At 41.6% G+C, this 19,345-nt stretch overlaps 1 protein-coding gene across 7 annotated transcripts in view; it reads left to right on the top strand.

The window, feature by feature from the left end:
* Window positions 1–2,056: 2,056 nt before the first annotated feature.
* Unc5d (unc-5 netrin receptor D) overlaps window positions 2,057–19,345 on the top strand; it is a 548,490-nt gene continuing 531,201 nt past the window's right edge. For all 7 annotated transcript variants that reach the window (XM_036209478.1, XM_036209477.1, XM_036209476.1 and 4 more), the window contains exon 1: window positions 2,057–2,441. In XM_036209478.1, the coding sequence (XP_036065371.1) occupies window positions 2,345–2,441 (97 nt within the window). In that variant the 5' untranslated portion in view covers window positions 2,057–2,344. The remainder of the gene's footprint in view (window positions 2,442–19,345) is intronic.

Raw genomic sequence — 19,345 nt, 5'->3', positions numbered from 1 at the left:
ACACTGAAGCTGCAACCGGTTGTTCAGCCAATAATTAAATAATCCTCTGGCGCCAAACACGCCTGTGGCTTGCACTGTGAGTTTAGAATTACACAAAATGGATCTAGTTCTTGTTCTTATCTTCAACAACCACTTACTTAGACTGGCCTTGGGCAATTTACTCCTGAAGTCAACTTCACTGTCCTTACCTTCTGATAGTGATACTATATCTGCCTTATAGAGTCTTCTTTGAAAACATGAATGAAGACCTGTTCCGGAGACTAGGGTTTGTTCAAAGGTAATTTGATTTCTTCCTCTTTCATTCATCGATTTTTGTTGAAATTATTAATATAAATTTAGCTAATCTGTTTCTCTGAGTCTTTCTCAAAATAAACTGATTTTTACATTCGCTCCCTGTGGGGACAATAGTTAAGAATTAACTATGGCCATAGAATCTTGGAAATATGACTATTTTTCTTAAAAAAAAAACAAAACTCATTTGTAACAGGACTGCCACATAGTCTTGAGGAATACAGAAAGGCAGGCAATGAATGAGTAGCTTCTGGGAGACAGGTGAAGCATATTTGGTAGATTAATTTTCAATTCACCTTCTCAGAAGAAAAGGACAAACCCCTCATTTACCAAGATTCTAAAGAGATTTCCAGGCGAGTCCCTTGCCAGCCTCACATTAGTCTTTGCTTTGAAGTATCCATTCCCCAGAGCTTGGTTTTCTTGCCCAGGACCCACACCTGTTATTGAGCTGCAAGAGCTCTGTAGGAAAAATCAGCTCCTTCTGCTGACATTCACAAGCCTGGTGTCCTCAGAGGGGGATGGTCTATGTGCTTATCAGGTAATCAATCTTTCCATCTATCAGCCTCTTTGTCTTTAGGACAAAGTAAGTTAGTGCAATTACCTCATCCACAACAATCACCTCACCTTAAACTGTTTATTCTCCATAGAGAGGTGTTTGGGAGCAGGAAGTACTTCCGCAAGACATGTTCCCTTGTTGTGTGCATCTGTCAATACTGAGCTTGATAGCACTGAAGAAGAGTCTGCAATGCTGTCTTGAAAGCCAAGTTTTCCTTCTCCCTTGAGACTACCCTGGAAGTGAGGACCCAGATTTCTGACCAGCTGAGTCCTAGAGGCGTTTTGATGGCTTCAGACCGAAAGCCATGGTCTCACTGCGGAGCCCTGGACAGGAAGCCAACCTATTGTCTAGGGGAAGAGAGGTTGTCTGCCTGAAGAAACCAGTAGCCTACTGCAGAGGATAAAAAGCGACGTTGAGGCCCTTCCCAGATCAGTTAAGAAAGATCTCACCACCTAATAAAGAGGAAACAAACAAAAAACTTATTTTTTTTTTTAAACTTTCCCTTTACTTACTAAAAAGGCAGTTTCCAGGGTCTGGGTTGAAATCAACAAAAATATAAGTGGCCAGCAATGAGGCAACCCTTGAGAACTTTGGAGATTCCGGAGTAACACCTAAAACAGAAAAAGGAAAACGAGGAAGTGAGAGTGCTTTCTTCAAACAAAGCAAAGCAAGACTCGATCCCACACATCCACAAGCACCCTCCATTCATCCTCTGCTTCTTTAATTTTCACATTTGGGCATAATTAGCACAGTCGCAGGAATAGTTTATGGTGTTATTTATTTATTTATTTTTCTGCTGCTGGTTAAACAGCAGTAGCTAGGAGAGTCAAGACTCAAAGTTGAGTGAAACCTTGCTTTTCCTGGAAGCCTCTGTCTCCCTCACTCTGAGGTAGCCAGCAAGACGCCTTGCATCCCGCCGCTGGGCGCCCGCCTCCAAGAGGTCGGGCTGCTCCGCACAGCTCGGCTTGCGGACGCGCGTCCTCGCCTCGGGCTGCGGGGCTCGGGCGCGCCGCCTGCCTTCCCGCACGCGCGGGCTCAGCCTCTGCAGCGGGGAGGCTGAGCCCGCACGTGCGGCTGCTGCGGGCTCACCTGCGGCGCCCGCGCTCGGCCCCGCCCTCCGGCCCGCCCCGGCGCGTCTCATTGGTCGCCGCCGCGGAGGGGCGGAGCCAGGGGCGGTCCCGGAGCTCATTAGCGATGCGGTCTCCTGGCTCAGCTTGGTAGTCCCGGACCCAGAGAGGAGCTGGGGCTGCGGTCCGCACAGCGGGGACGGCGGGCGGCGCCGCAGGAGGCGATGGGGACGCGCGCTCTGTCCCGCTGCCCATCCGGTGTCCCCGCTCCGTAGGGAACGGCGGTGGAGAGGATAGACTCACCACAGACCACCACCCTCCGGGGTGGGGGGAACCTACTGGAGGTGGTCCCCCCACCACCACCCAGCCGTCGTGTCTCGCGGACTCCCAGGGTGTGGAAGAGGAGCGTATCCAGAGTGGAGCTCCGAGCATGGGGACGGCAGCTGCGGGCGGCGGCTGCGGAGCGCGCCGATGGCTCCCGTGGCTAGGACTCTGTTTCTGGGCGGCGGGGGCTGCGGCTGCCCGAGGTAAGCTCTGGGTGGACGGCGGTGCGCGCAGAGAAGCGGACGGAGGTGGAGGAGCGGGACCCGCACCTTCAGCGTGGGCTTCCCAAGTTGTGCTCGCTTCTCTCCCGCGTGCGGAGCGCGACTCGGTGGGAACCGGGTGGAGGAGCTCCGGGGGACCACTGCCTGGCAATCCAAGTTTGCTATCTGCCTCAATCCTACAGGTTGCTGTGACCCGGGCCCCTACCCTTGAGTCTCAGCACCTGTTCGGTTTTTCCAAACCCTCCCTATTTGCTGCAGGCTGGATAGCTTGTCTCTTTAATCTCATCCTCGCTCGCCTCGGTCCTTTCCACTTTTCCTTCTTGTGCGAGCTCGTTCCTGGGTGGGCGCCCACGATGATCTTAGGGTGTACATAGGGAAAGAGGCAAGCGAATGAGCTCCAATAGAGACTGCGCTTTTTTTTTCCCCCTTCAGGGGAAGCAGCGGAGCTGGTCACCTAGCTCTGCGCCAAGCCCAGTACCCCTCGGGCGACCCTAGCTCTGGCTCTAAGCCAGCACTGGCTTTGCTTCGCCGAGGCCGCGTGGATGCGGGAGCTCTGGGGAGCTGTGTGTAACCTCAGGGTTTAACAGCGCCTGCAGTGCCCAGCCGGATAAGCAGTTGGCCAGAGGCTTCACTCCAGGTGCATCTTCTCCCTACTCGGTGCATACTCTAGCTAGGAAACCGGGGCCTCCTTGAGCAGCAGGAAGATTTCAGCTTCTCAAAAAGCTCAGGACCCCCTCCCCGCCCCTCCGCGCTTCCCCCCCCCCTTTTCTGGATCCGCTGCACTCTAGCAGAGCATCAACTTAAAGATACACCCCACGGACCTGTTTTGAAGCTGATCACAGACAGTTTCAAACAGCCCTGGTGCCCTGGCTACCTTTGAAATAATCCAGAAGCTTCTCAGTTCCCTGCCCTTCGTTACCTTTCTTTGCTGCGTGACATCCAGCGGGCTTAGAATATGTAATTGTATTAAACGCTTCCCCTCACCTTCTCCTCTGTCTCCTGAACATAGTCGCAGTAGCTGTGAGGCCTTTGGAAGGGTTGACAGCGATCCCCGGAACTGGTATAATGTCATTCTTATAGCAGCTAGCGGTGTTAAGAGCAGTTATACTGCCTGGAAAGAAGAATTTAAAGGGTGAATAGAGGTTTTCAGCTGTACGATCCTATTTTGCGCCTATTTGCATTTCATTTCCTGAACTTTTTTTTTTTTTCTTTAACGGAGCTGGTTTAAAAAACAAAAAGCAGGAAAGGCTTAAATATGAGCTTTGGTGATTCCCACATACTGTTACATCGAGGCATGCTTCATTCTCTTGCTGGAAGAAGCTCGGGCTTCAGCCATTTAATTTACTACAGAGAACTGCAAACTGCATCACTGCTTAGTCAACTCTGAGTGTTTCTTATACTATTAGGGGGAAAAGTGAGTGCCTTTCCTCTTTTTCCTTCCCCGCGATCAAGATGTCGGAGTTTTTACTTACTGTTCACAGTGTGGGATCACTCCAGGTACTGGCCCTTAGAATTTGGTTTGTGGAGTTGTCTTTAAGCCAGCTCAAAACAAGAGGTGGGAACATGCCAAAAGCCTCTTGGATGGAGTTTTTCTGACTGCGAAACCAAGGCTAGCACCTCTAGTCTGCAAGCTGTTCTGTAAAGGTCTCCTGGAAAACATACTGTACACTCTGCAGGCTTATTCACAACAAATGTTTTGCACAGATCATAGAGATGCCTAAGATACATGGAGCAGTAAATCTGAGTAATGCATCTCTTTTCATGTTTCCATTCACCTTTAACAGATGAATTTGGAGATACTTAATGAAATGCGAATTAAGCAGGCTACAGAACCAGTGAATTCTCTTGCACCTGGCTTTGGATAGGTGGACACAATAGAAGTTTTCAAATCAGAGGTGTTTCCCATGTTAAGTTATCTCATTTCAGCAAGGTCTGGTGTGTTAAAACCTGGATGCTGTGGACTTGTGTAGCATCCTTGTTTAGCAGTTTCACTGTGCTGTGTATGGTTGATTAGTTCTATAGGTAATTCCCACATTTGCAAGTCAATAGTTTATAATTCTGATGACTTTTTTCCTTTGGTGGTGCTGGGGGATTGGACCTGGTGCCTGGAGCATGGTGGGCAAGTACTCTCCCATTGACACATAATTGTAGCCCATCCAAGATATCTCTTGTGGGTTTGATCCAAGATGTTATAACTTAGTGAACAGGATATATAGAATGACTCTATTTGCTTTGGTGGTATATCATGTATGAGATTCCATGGCAGTGTCCTTAGAGTACTTACCATGTATCAATTTCCGTGATGGGTACCATCTCCTTTCCCTCTAACTTTCCTTTGCTTCTATACGTCATATAAAAAGATCTGAAAATCTGAGGATCATTTTGGATGATTGATTTCAAATATTCTCAATGAGGAATCCACTTGGGACAAGGCACTACACGAAGGAAGAATGTCTGACACAGAATGCCATTCAGTTTTCTGCCTTCCTAATCAAAGCTTATGCCTTCAGAGAGGAAGTTTCATTCCTGCTGGCAAAGTAAAACAAACAAACAAACAAACAAACAAACAAAAAAAACGACAGCACCCTGATACCATAATTATTGTAGGTTTTGACACTTTACAACTTAGACAAAGGATGTTTAAAGTTACTTGTGACCTGCCAAGTGCTAATTGAATCCACACTGTGTCATGCTGATTTGTTTTATTCTTAGAAGAGAGTGCTGCTGATGGAGTTGTGATCTCCACTACTGTGCAGAGGAGATCATGTCATTAAGCAGGCTAGATGATGATATTTATTTCTGATAACTAGAGGGGTACACTTACACCAAAGAACATACACATTTAGGTCATAGGGCCATATGATTTACACATGCTCACATCTACTTCTTCCCATTTTTTTTTTATAGCTGTTGGCACTTTCTTAGTGCTATTTGAGAACCCTTCCTTTTATTTTTCTTCATGTGTTCCTGTGTTTCAAAAAATATAATCTGCTCATAAGACGGAAGGTAAAGCACCTTCCACCCTCCCAACTTCCTGCCAGGCTTTCTCTGATTCAAGCATTGTGCTCTTGGCTTGAGCAGTCCTGTGGCACCTTCTCTTCCTGCCCAACAAAGCACTCTCTGCTCAAGAGATCTTTAAAGTATCTCATTTCTAAAGAGATTAATTGCTTTGTCTTATCTAATGAAGGTTGTGAAAGCACCTGAACTCTTTATGTATTTCCTCACTATGAGCAAGCTATGGATGAGTTTCAGTCTTGAGGTAGTAAGTACTCAAGTCCCAGGAAGCCCAGCTGGTCCCAAGGGTTCTCCCTGGATGCTCTCGGGACTGACAGGATTGGTCAGGTAGACCCAGTGGATGACAGATTCACTTCTCTCTTCTTTCCTAGATGACTTGTAAACTTGTGTTTTACTTATTTATTCTTCTTTCCCAGAATACAGTACCCATCTTAAGATGTTGACAACATGAAGTTTATGAAGAAATTGGTTTCTTGGGAGATAGAGGCTATTCACCAGCCTTCTCTACTGCCTCTTTTGTTTTGTTTTTAAATATTAGAGTACAGATCCAAGCCACATGTATGAAAATTGACTCCCAACATTGTGGCCTTTAAGGAAGTAGTAGTAGTATTGTGGAGTGCCCTCGTCATGTAAAGGTTCACATGTGTGCTCTCTCTCTGGATTATACCTTTGACAGAAATCCTTATTGTCTTTACCCCAGGCAATGCCCTCTGAGTGACATTGTCCCCCTACTGTCTATTCTGATGCTGTCATAACCTGTGAAGTAGAACAATAATGGAACCCATCCTATCCACCCCAAGTCACATAGGTCATGTAGAAGCCACATGCTTATTCTTCCCTTTGTGAGTGTATGTGAGAGTTCACACAGAGAGAGAGACTAGAAGGTAACATGGTGTCTTCCTTTAATCACCCCCTGTCTTATTTTTTAATATTGTAATTATATTTATTTATTAACACACACACACACTCATTCACTCACCAAGAGACAGGGGTGAGGAGGCATGTGCATGCTATGGTGCCTAGATGGAGGTCAGAGGAAAATTTGCAGAAGTGTTCTCCCCTTTCTAGCCTGTGAGACCCAGGGATAGAACTCAGGGCATCAGGCTTGGTGGCAAGCACCTTTACTGACTGAGCCATCTTACTGGCCCTTCCATCTTATGCTTTATCAAAGGGTCTCTCACTGAACCTGGACCTCATTTATTGGCTGGGGTGGCTAGCCCCCAAGTACCAGTGATATCCTGTCTCTGTCTCCCCAGTGCTGGGGTTACAGTGTGTCACTTTTTGAACCCCGCTTTTAAGTGGACATTGGAGATCCACACTCAGTTAGCAATCTCTGCCCTTTATCTTTCATTGTCTACACTGTTGGTTTGAGAACAGTCATTTTTACTCTGTATTCTGGCTATTCTTTGTAGGAAGGCATTTTTGCATTTTGGATATGAACTGATTTTGATATTATTCAGTATGTACCATTAATTATTCTGAGTATGTTACCCACATCAATTCATTTATTCCTTAAAATGATTCAGTATGGTAAGTGTTATTATTTGTAAGCTAGGAAGAGAGGAGCATGAGGGTTAAATAAAAATCCAAGACCATGGAGTAGTAAGGATATGCTAGATCTTGAAACCAGTCATTCTGACTTAAAAGCTTACAATATATAGTGTAGCTAAGCTGTGCTGGAAATAAGTGGTCCCTTGCATTTTGTTGACAAAAGTGCTAAAATGGTATCTTCATAACTATCAAGAATTATAGAGGAATTTGAAGTAGCTTAAATATATCTGCGAATATATTCAGATAAATCCAAGAGATTTATGTTGTATGAAAACAACACTCTTAACAGCATTCAGTTTAGTATACTTTGAGATTGGAGTCACGCTTAAAATGCTGAATACCACTTTCTAATATGATAGCTTTTTTTTTTTTTCCCTTTCCAGTCTTGAGTGTCAACAGAAAATATTACTCTGATTGAATACGCCATCCATGGAATGGAAGATCCCAAAAGACTATTTGTTGCATGTCTTGTATTTTTAGCCTTGTTTGCCGGGGAAATGTGGAGCATGAGATTTGAGAATAGATTGTTAACACGAGAGGCTGCTGTTTCTGCTGTTTTGGGTACTCCTGCTGCTGCTGCTTTTGCAAGGCAGATGGCTAGATTCATTTATAGAAAATAGATATTCGTTCTATTTTGCATTTCTACTTTGAAAGGAACTTTTAATTGTTTGTGCTGCATTGCATCGTATGGCCTTATTGTGTGCACACACGCCGCACGTAGATAATTTTCCGAATTAGGCGGATGTTAATGTATTCAGTTTGCTTGGTTCTCTCTGCACTGCACTGCTAACTCTGTTTTGGCTTGGAAATTCTCTTTTAGAAGTGGGTATGTCTGTGGCGCTATGTGCACCAAGACTTTTCAGCTCAGTTCACTGCTGCTGTCTGCCTTGCTCCCACTACAGGGAGCTAGAACTCAGGGATAGAAATGGTCTGGCTGTGTTTATGGGGCTAACATGGAATCCTACAAGAAGGCTGAGTATCCCCTAGGAGACATACTTGAGAGAATTTTGAATTAGAAATTGCTCAGATTTTGGACTTTGCCTTATGTATAAATAAGGTATATTGAAAAGGGACTCAAGTCTAACCAGGGTTCATTCATGTTTCACATACAGACTACCTGGTGGCCTGAAGGTAATTTATACATCATTTTTCATGTAGCTTGGCCTTCACTAGACTCATGTGGTCAAGTTTGAAATTTTGCAATGTGGCATAAGGTAGGTGATCCTAAACTTTTTGATGTTGGAGTTTTGTAGATTTAGATTTTTGGAGTACAGATGACCAAACCTCAGATTTGTCTCTCAGATTACATCTTACCTACCCCACAGGATATAAAATATTTCGTGGAATTAATGTGTGTGTGTGTGTGTGTGTGTGTGCACGCGCGCATGATTATATATGTTACATGGGTGTGCATGCGACACTGTATGCATAAGACCAGAGGACAAAATTGTGGTCATTTCTCTCCTGCTCCTTTATGTAGGATTTAACTCAGGCCACCAAGTATGTACTGATCCATTAAGCCATCTCGTAGGCTCAAGGTTTATTTTTATGCTCAGCTTTTGCCATGACTTCATGAATAAGGGCACTAACAGGCTGAAACCTGTCTTTCAAGGGAGTTTCAGTGATGCACTTAAGTTCGTGCACATTCAATCATCCCTGGTGTCTGGAACCAAACATGGTATGGTTCCTTATTAAACACAGGTGTAATAGCCATATATATATGCATGTCTTCCTGCATACATGATCTCTAGGTTTCTGTCATTCCTAAAACAATGCAAATACTATGTAGATACTTAGGGTACTGTTGTAAAAGTTGGGTTTGCAGAGTTGGTTAGGCAACAATAAAATACAATCTGTTTGTGCTCAGTAGAAAATAGTTATTTTTTTCTAATGTGTTGATGTGCAATTTGTTGAGCAACTGATACAGAACAGATGTACGTGGAGGAGAGCCAACTGTATTGATTTCATAGCCCCAAATTCTGTTTTATAAACTTCAAATGATTTTTTATCTCCTGGAAGATACCTCTATAGAGTTAATTATCACATGACTTCAACACTATATAATAGGGATAGGAAGGATAAGGTGGGGGAACTGTCATAGTGACCTGTGGGAACTAAAGATGGACTTTATAGATGCTGAATTGAATTCTGTGATGTCTCAGCCAGAGAAGTCAAAAAATGTGACATCCATCTCAGATAGTCCAGAGGGTAGATTTTTGGCAGACAGGCATAAAAAATAGTAGGACCCAGAGGCAATATTGAAGAAATCATGTTGACTAACTCAAGCGCCCAACCAACAGGAGGATAGCTACATCCCTGCAACATCATTCACAGATTTTGGGAACATGCTAAAAAGCAAATTAATTGGTTAAATAGTAGATATAATTTGCCTCAAAATAAATTCATGGGAATGTCTTAGAGTTGCCTAGATGTCTTTGGTGGCTTCTGCTAGGAAAATATTTACTGCATAGTTTTCCTCTTTATTTAAATATAGTTCAATAAATCTGCTGAGGAAGGAGGGGGAGGCATATGATGATGGGTTATGAAAGCTACAGGGTGATGTTTGGAACTCACAAATTAGGGCTTTTCAAATGATACTATTCATTTGAATAACAGCAAATCCTGTTAAAATGCATATTCTGATCTAGTAATCTGAGGAGGGGCTGAAAGTCTGCATTTCCAGCAGGCTCCTAGATGATCCTGTCTACAGGCTCCATAGATGATGATCCTTTGTGGTGCTGCAGACTTTGTTTTTCATTTGCAAGCCAGTGGGAAGTAGGTTTCAATACAAGACTAAAAAAAGTCTAGTAGGAGGGGAGGGAAACACAAATGTCAGTGTTTATCAGATAGACACAGCTACTTGTAAATGAATAGACATTCATGGACACCATTCTTTGTCTTGGAGTTGATTTTGAAAAAATTAGGGGTCTTATGTCTGAATCTCATTAATTTCTTGTAATAAAGAGGAAATTGACTTTCCCAGAATGTACACAGTTTTCCCGGTGTCATGTTTGCTGAGAAGCTTCTCTAGTCCTCTTCAGCACTCCTTCAATTTATTGTGTTCTCTTGACTTAATTTCTCTGTACTTCAGAGTGATCTGGAATTATGGATAATGAGAGAGGTAAGAGGTAGAAGAAAAACCATTTTAAAAAGATGCAGCCATGTCCGCCTTCAGGTTACTGTAGTAAGAGCATGATGCAGGTACCAAGGGATTGGGGCCATCTGCCTCTGCTCTTGGTTGATGGTGCTCACTTTTGCTTCCTGTTCCCAGGTGGTGGATTGTCCTGCAGCCCAGTAGCCTTTCTCTCCATAACCTTGCTATGCTAAGATATAAGTAACACTAAGGTAAAACTTCTAAAATCTAGTATTGGGCAAACCCCCCCAGCAAACTTTAGTTGCAGAGTAATAATGAAACATCTGTAAGTGATTTTAAGGCATTTAACCCCACGATAGATTATAAAATCTGCACCCTTAGATTTCAAGAAAGATAGTTAATGGTAATATGTATCATCATGAATGTCTCTTTTGAATTATAATGTATTTATATGGGATTTGAAATTTTTACTTTAATTAACTGGTAGTTGTGTTACACATTCATGGTGTAAGGTGATATTTCAATGTATAGCAAATCAGTACAATTTGCATTTCCATCTTTTATTTTTTATCATTTCTTAGTGTTTGGTACCTTCAAATTTCTATCTGCTGGTTCTTCAAGAAATATATAATAGGTTGTTCTGAAGTTAGTCACCCACTATGATTAGAATTCTACATGTTCTTTCTGTGTTCTGAACCCGATTTCCAGGAACCCTTTCACTGTGTGATCATCTCTATGTTCCTCTCTGTCCCTGTACTGAACAGATCACTACCACCACCACCATCACCACCCCAGTTACATGCTGATTACTAGCACCAGAAAGAGAATTCGAGTCTCCAATTGGTGTCAGGGATTTTTCAACTACATTTTTATGTAATTCTATTTTATTACCAGATAGATTGATTGGACTAAAGTTGGATGATAGAGTACCTTTGCTTGTGTTATAGGTGATCAGTGTGTGTGTGGATGTGTAAATGCAAGGAATGAAAATTAAATGAATGGAAATTCTTCCAAATGTCTACCTTACCTTCCTGGTCTGCGGTGTTAGGTTTCTGGTGGTTTTTAGCAGTAATGGCTTCTTCCGGGGGGAAAAAGAGCAATAAGAAATGTGTTGGGAGACTGGGAGAAATCACAGAAGTGACTGCATTAAAAATAGCACACTGAAACCTGGAGTAAGTGGTAAGTAAAATCATTTTAGGAGCTTGCTAAGAAACCTCATCATCTTACATTTCAGAAGATTAGGCCTGGGGATATGGATCAATGGTGGAGTGCTTGAGCACAAAGCCCTCACACACACACACACACACACACACACACACACACACACACACACACGAGAGACAGAGAGAGGAACACACACACACATACACATACAAACACATACACACCTGCACACATACTCACACACATGCACCAACATACACACACAAGCATGTACAACCCACTTATTCAGAATTGCAGTAAGCTCATCAATTTGTGTGTAGTATTCTAAATACATTGTCTTTATTATTAATTTCAAGTGTATTATTAATTTCCCTCTTGAATTTTGTCATCTAATGAGGTCAAAATCTCCTATCTTGTATTTGAAAGGAATTTAGTGGCACAGTATAAACAGACTTCCAATAACATTTCCCATAACTGTCTTTAATAATTATTTAACCCGTCTTTAGGAAGATAAGGAATATTATATATTTTCCAAAGTAAATTTTGATTCTAGAGAAATAGTGATTTCACTGTAAGCCCTTTGGAGTGAGTCATGTACAGTGCCTGTAAAGTATAGGTATTCATCATTTGAGTAGCAGACCATAGAGCTCCCATTGGAAGTCAAGACAGTTTTCTGAAGTTTTCATCTGGACTTTTACAAAGTTGTTTCCCTTGAAAAAAAAAAGAAAAAAGAAATCAGGAGGTTCACAGATTTTGCTGGTGTGAGGTGCGTGGGTGAAATGGAAATGCTTGGGGTTTGCTCTGAAGAAACATGTCAACTTAAAGATCTGTCATTAATTATTTTTTTTAAACTTTGGAGCAAAAAATAAATTCACCTGATGTTTTCTGAAGTTTACCAGTTAGCCTGAGATGCATGTCAGCCTCTGGATGTCAATATAAAAATACAACACTATCATATCCCATGTGTCAGAGGAGACAGTTGTACAGCTAATTATTAATAATTGTCAAGGTGCCAAGTGCTGAATGCATGGATATCTCTGTGTGTATTATACATAGTGGACTGTCATCTATCATCATTATTCCAAATATATATCATCAAAGTTCTTTGCCATTAGTTTAAATGGCATTAATAACAGTTAAGTTGGTGATATTCTTGACTTGAAAGTCATTGTCTAGATGATGTTACTCTCAATTTTACATGTGGCCCTTGTGTCCAGTTTTTCTTGTCCTTTTACTATTTCTAAAGCCTGGGCTTCCTTCATATTGTTCTAATACAGGAGACTGGAAGGTCAAGACTATAGGTACTTATTAGAGTTTGGATATAAAATATTCTTCCAATAGGTTCATGATTTTGATGCTTGATTTTAAACCATGTCTTCAGAGGTGGCACTTCTGAAGTAACTGGATCATGAGGGCTTTGACCTAATCAATGGTCTAATCGAGTGGTATTCTCAAAATTGATAGGCTCAGGGGAAGGAATTGGAAAGTGAGTAAGGTGGGTACTGATTGGAGGAATGTTGGGTTGTGCCTTTGAAGGACATATCCTTCAGACAGACAGACAGACAGACAGACACACACACACACACACACACACACACACACACACACACACACACACTTGCTACTCATATTCTCTGTCTCTCTCTGCTTTCTGGTTGTCTCACTTTCTTGTCATTGTGATGTTCTGCCTCCCTGTGGTCTGTAACAGTGGAGACAGTTGACCATGGGCTGAAAAACTCTGAAACCCTGAGCTGAGATGGTTTACTTAATCTCTGCCAGACTGCAGAACAGGGCAATAATCAGTCTTTTCTAAGTTGTTTTTATCAGATGTTCTTAAAATAACAAAAGGTGACTAACAGTACAGTTCCATGAGTCACCTTTTCCTTCTCCTTTTCCAGAGTGAGATGAATTGACTCAATAATTTTTTAGTTTCCTTCCTGCTTTAACATTACATGATGCCACCTTTTGCTCCAGGACCACTTATTCACTGTAATGTGATCATTTCAAAAGTATATTTTAAGTATATATCAAAACCTCCAACAAATTACTCTGGGAATAAAATTTATGAGACAAGTTAATGGGGCTTTGGGAATGATGCTATAGTCTTGGGCTTATGATTTTTCAGGAATGTACACATGATAAAAGACATTTCTGTTTTTATTTCTCCTAAATCAGTGTCTGTTAGTGAATATGTACAGGTTGAACACCCCTATTCCAAAAGTCTGACTTGGAAAGGTTCTCATGTCTAAAGCATTACATTTTTGTATTAGGGAGGCTCAGCCAGTAAGGTTTTTGCAAATGTTCCCAAATGTGAACAACTCTGAAACCTGAAGCACTTCTGGTATCAAACACATTGGGTAACAAGTTCCTACTCTCTGTGGACTGAGCAGAAGTAGCCCCATTGGGACCCAGCATAAAGAGGTGAGGTCCTTTCACTAGAACACTTGGCTGTGTATGGCATGAGTCCCACTAGGTTGATTTTTTTTTCCTTAAGAAGAAATCAGATGTATGGAATTTTATATTAATTTTCTATCATTGAAATCTCACATTAGATTACTAAAAATCAACTCAAAGGTCAAAGGCTATGATTTCTCAGTTTTCCAGATTATTGGAAATCAGCGGAGAGGACCAGAGTGGACTTGTACCACCTTTTCTCTATGTGTGAAGTAGCTTTGTCTCCTGGAAGGGGTAAAGCTTAAAGATGACCTTTTAGTTTGTGTTTTACTTTGCTGAGGTATGGAACCCATGGCCTCCTGCATGATAGACAAGTTCTCTACCACTGAGTACATCCAGTCCTGAAGTAACCTTTATTTAATAATTGATAAGGGCTGATTTGAACACTAAGTTTATGTGTCTTCTCATAACATTTCAAATAAGGCACAAAATCTCAGTGTGGAAATTATCTCTCTAGAGCCAAACCTGCGTTTATATATGAATAAGCAGGACCTTGTGAAAGGAAGTAGCCTGGCTTGTTGGGATTTGCATACCTTTCCTGCCCAGGAACCCAGACCTTCATTTTCTTACCACTGTCCTTGCTTCTTCTCTTTTCAGACTCAAATAAGGAAAGTAATCAATAAAAGCACAAAAGAATTCAAAAGAATGACACCAGAAGACTAAAGACTATTGATTATTTTCCCTCTTGTCAAAGGATGTTTTCCTTTTATTTAATGTTTCCATTTTTCTGAAATTTCTTTGAAGTGAGCTCTCCCTCTTCTATCTGAATCACTGAACGCTGGCACCACGGTTTGAAGGACGTGGTGTAGCTCAGTGTTAGGATAGCTGACATTATGAAAGATGTTCGCTTGACAGATTGTTTTGTGTTTGGAGGAAATTTAGAGCTAGAATTAGACTTCTGTATCCTTGCTAATTCATTTGTGGAATATGAATCTAGTAGTGGAGTCTATCTTCTGCACATAATTATTTTGAAAAGAACCTATTCATAGGAAAGAGAACATACTCACCTCATTTCCACTCATTTACGTGACATTAGGGCTATGAGTTGGAACAACTAACCTTGTAGCTTAGCCAAAGGAAATCATTTTAGAGAGCCTTTTGCTACAGCCCCTAATTCTTACTAATTCCTGGCTGTTGCTTGTTTCAGTCTGGTTTTCACAGGTGGAAAGGTCAGACTCATCTGTGTGAATGGCCCACTGACCCTAGCTTATATGCTGGTGAGATGTCCCTGGGTTCCATAAGTGTTTATGTTGCTTACTTGAGAGGACACTAGGTGGTGCTTTTATTGTGAGACTTGCTTTATGCACTCTTGAAGAAAGCGTCTGAGTTGGCAGTGACATATTAATGAGACCCTTAAAAAGCCACAGATCAGCCTCCAGAGAGACTGGCTGGGTCTCATAATAAAAGCTTTAGTTGTCTTATTTCTTTTCCTGTAGCCCTGTTGTCTTGATTTTAATGTTGAATGCTGCATCTCTGAAGGGCACAATAACTTGCTGAGTGCCACCATACACTGGGCTGGAGCTTCTGAACATCATGATGATTATTCATGTGAATGCCACCTTGCTGAGAAAGTGTTAGACACAGGGGGTGTTGAAAACTTCCGATTCTTGGAGATTAGGTGGCAGAATATTCAGTTTGGCTATATTTAGTAGTTATCATTGAATGATTTTGCTTCTGGAAATGGTAGGGAGGTTTTATCTCAACAAATCCCTTTTATCACCCAAAGCAGTGTTTTCAAACTTCTACAGGAGCAAACATGTACAGTAGTGCCACCCAGGGTTAGGTTGGAGCATCACAAACAGATGCCTGCTGTGTGTGTGTGTGTGTGTGTGTGTGTGTGTGTGTGTGTGTGTGATGTTCATTTCTGTTTGGTAAGCTAAAAACTGAGTTGTTTGAAGCATACTTATTATCAGTTTCAATGAAATATACTACATTGAAAGCTGAGCTGTTTATAAGGTAATATTGCCTAATAGAAAATATATGTGAGTGATTTTAAATTCTAAAGAGAACCAATTTGACTCCAGTGTTAGTAGTCAGCTGATTACACAGCCTCAGTCTTAGCAATATAGTCAACAGTTGAGCAGGGGCAAGATCATTCTCTAGTAAGGTACTTAGCTGATTCTTGATTTGGGAGTCTAAGATTGAAAGCCACTGACTAAATGTTTATAAATGTAGAAATTCAATGTGTGTAGATGTAGAAATGGATCAACTTTGGGGTTGAGAAGAAAACTAGCGAGACTATAAAGGGATGCAGGTGACTATTCCTCATCACCATCCACCTGCCCCATTAGCTAGTTCTTTCTGCACTCAATTTCAGATGACTTGGATGAATGCAGCTGATTATTTGTGTTATAATGGGCCTTGGATATTCTTGTTAGGTTGGAAAAACTAAGGTATTTGTAAAAGGGGCAAGGCTATAGGAGAGCAATTTTTATAATAAATCAGGAGACTTGAGAACAAAGGATTAGGGATGGACTGTATGGAGTACAGGGCCCATAAATGGAGGACCCCCCCCAACACACACACACACACACACACACACATACAAGCCCTATCTAAGGACTCTTACTCACTTGTATTACATTTCTGTTACTACAGTGGAATACCTGAAGTAATTAAGTTACAAAGAGCAGTCTTTGAATTGCAGTTGTAGAGGTTGCATTGTGTGATGGATAGTGTCTGTGGTAAGGCAGATCACCCTAACATCAGAACCACTCATCTTGAGACAAGAGAGAAAGATGAATGGGTCGGCCTCACAGTGCCCTTCTAAGGGCCAAGGACAGTGGCCCAAAGGCCTCCTAAAAGGTTTCACAGCTTAAAGGTCCCAGAACCTCCCAACAGTGCCACCATGGGGACAGAGACATTAACACACACACGCAGGATTTAGACATGCAGTAGCCAGCATGTGAATACTAAGGAGTGGGTGAATGCATTTGTACTAGTCTAGTTGTCCAAGGGATATATATGGCAGCATGTGAAATCTGGAAAACATTTTGTGATTTATTGTTGCATCTGAGTGAATATGGATTTTTAAATGTATTCAATTTGATGAGTATCTGTGAAGTTAACACTACACTTAAAAATAGACCATAATCAATGTCGGCCATTGGTTCTTTAGCCTATCTCTCTTGTTCTTAGTGGTGTCAGCCTTGAAGTTCATGCTTGCTCTTAACATTTGCAAGCAGGCATACACACGTAGCTGATTCTGTCTCCCTTTGAGATGCCCTTATGCTGTGTTACAGAAGGTAGTCTCCGTATTTTCTAGCAATTAGCTTTTTCATCCAAGATTATGTCTTGTCTGTGTTCCTGTATGTAACGTAGCTGGCTTACTTCCCTAGAGTACAGTGTTCAGCTAAGTGCCAGGAATACTTATGACACTAACACAGTATATGTCTAACTACTTCTTCCATATCTGAAAATAGGTTATTTGGACTTAGGGCATAATTAGGTTAGTTTTCACACACAGGACTTCGTCATTTGTTTCTATGTATGCATTTAACTTTCTTTTCCATGTTCGTTGATGAAGTTAAACATTTTCCCTTGTATTTAGTCATCATGTATGTATCGAGTACAAAATACACACTTTGCTCACTTTTTGTTTGTCTCTGAATCAGGAAAGTTTTAAGTGTGTGTTCCTGTGTGGATATAGAGATGCTCCTGCACTAATGATGGACAAATGCAGGATAAAACCACCATAAGTTCAAAGCACTACATGTTTAAAGTGCAATGAATGTACTTAGCCTTCCTAACCACCAGAACCTAGTAAGACTGCATGCTGGGCAGTCCTGTTCACTCTCTTGATCACATGGGAAACTGGCATCACAGGAAAGCATTGTACCATGCATCACAGCCCACAGGAGAACCAACATTCAGAATCCAAAGTGACAGTTTTCATTGAATATGTCATTTCATATGGTTGTGAAGTGGAAATGTCCTATTTGGGGATGCCTATGAGCATCTCCTTTATGTGATTTCAATCTCCCCTCCCAACTTGTTTTCGATGTCTTCTGATAATCTTTTTTAAACTTTTTTTTTTTTTGAGACAGACTCATACTTTGTAACTTAAGCTGGCAAGGCACTAACCATGTAGGCCAGGCTGGCCTCAAACTCATGTTCCTACTTCAACCTCTCAGGCACTGAATAAAATGAAATTATCTGTGGTCTTTTCATGGACTAGAATTTTGAATGTAACCAGTGGGTTCACTTTGTGTTTAGCTTGTTTTGTGCTGTGCTTAGGAGATCATTCCTAAATTACATTAATGGTACCTATGGTCCTTTATCTATGATCCTTACATTTTGGTCATTCATATTTATGCCTCTCCCTAGTGATTGCAATGTCACATTTGTAGTTTATGAAGGTTTCATGTATTCAAAGCCAGTGAGAAACTGGCTTTACATGTTTCTCAGTAACCACCTCTTTTTGTTTGGTTACTATTGCCTGTCCAAATATCCTCTTCAGGTGACTTTGTACCATGCCTCCTGACTCTCCAGGGCTTTCTTTGTCTTATGGAATTTGTGCTTTGTTCTATCCCCCTTGGTTATGAGCTACTGTTTGGGCATCTTTCTTTCTTTCTTTTTTTTTTTTTTTGCTTCTTTATTTCACTGTCATCTATTGAAAGTAGCCATGGTGTTTTGTCTGTTATTGACCCCCTCAGGAATAATAGAGACTATGGTGTCTTCTACCCAGAGAGTATCTCATAAATCATTGAAATAAAATTGAAATGATTTTGAAATTATGCAGCTCATCATATTGGCCCACCCTTACTTGCTATAATGTATAGGCTTTAAATGTAATATTCAAGTAACACAGGTTGGTAGAAACATGTCTGCTCTCCTTCCCTGCCCCTGTCCCCTGCCCCCTTGAGCTTACTCCAGAAATCCCTTCACTCTCCATTTGATGAACAAATGTATGACTTATTAAACCTCTGCCCAGAAGTGCGAGGCACTAGGAAGAAGATACTGGAAAGCCAAATGAAGACACACATAGACAATAGGACCAAGACCCTTAATCATGTGTCTTAAGCAAGAATGAGGTTCATTTGGCATTTCAGTGGCTGGCATTGTACAACCGTAGCATAGACTTGCACCTCTGTGCCCTGATTTATTCAGTAGACCAGTTACCATGTGACACTGTCCGTATGTCTTCCCAGCTGTAGCTTTTAAATTCTATGGAATGTTGTTCCTGCTACATCTCCTAGCTAGACAGCAGTCCTGCTGCTGCACCAGGCCGGCCTGGCCTGAGTTTATTTGCTAGCAGTTAGATTTATAAGATAGTCTAAATGCAAAACCCATACTAACAAAGAACCAAAAACTCCAAGTATATTTGTAAATTTGATCAGCCAGCATACTGTTTAATGTGTGTTCATTTGGGTAAAACGATGGTGCTGTCTTTCCCCAATAAAACAAACCTGTGGGAGAAGTATACTTGAAAAACTAGCTCTTGTCACAGTAGTCTAATTTAGTTAAAGGACTTGAGAGATGTATCCAGAGGCACTAGTAAGGGAAGTTTTGCAGAGTAAAAATGGTATGCTGAGACTGTGATTGAACACACGTGATTGGAAATTCTAGTGTAACTGGAGGCTTTCCTCTGTCCCACCCCATCCCATAG

Source organism: Onychomys torridus, chromosome 17, assembly GCF_903995425.1.
Source record: "Onychomys torridus chromosome 17, mOncTor1.1, whole genome shotgun sequence".
In the NCBI taxonomy this organism is placed as follows: Eukaryota; Metazoa; Chordata; class Mammalia; order Rodentia; family Cricetidae; genus Onychomys; species Onychomys torridus.
Note: the sequence above shows the minus strand (reverse complement) of the source record. Positions and strands in the feature narration are given on the sequence as shown.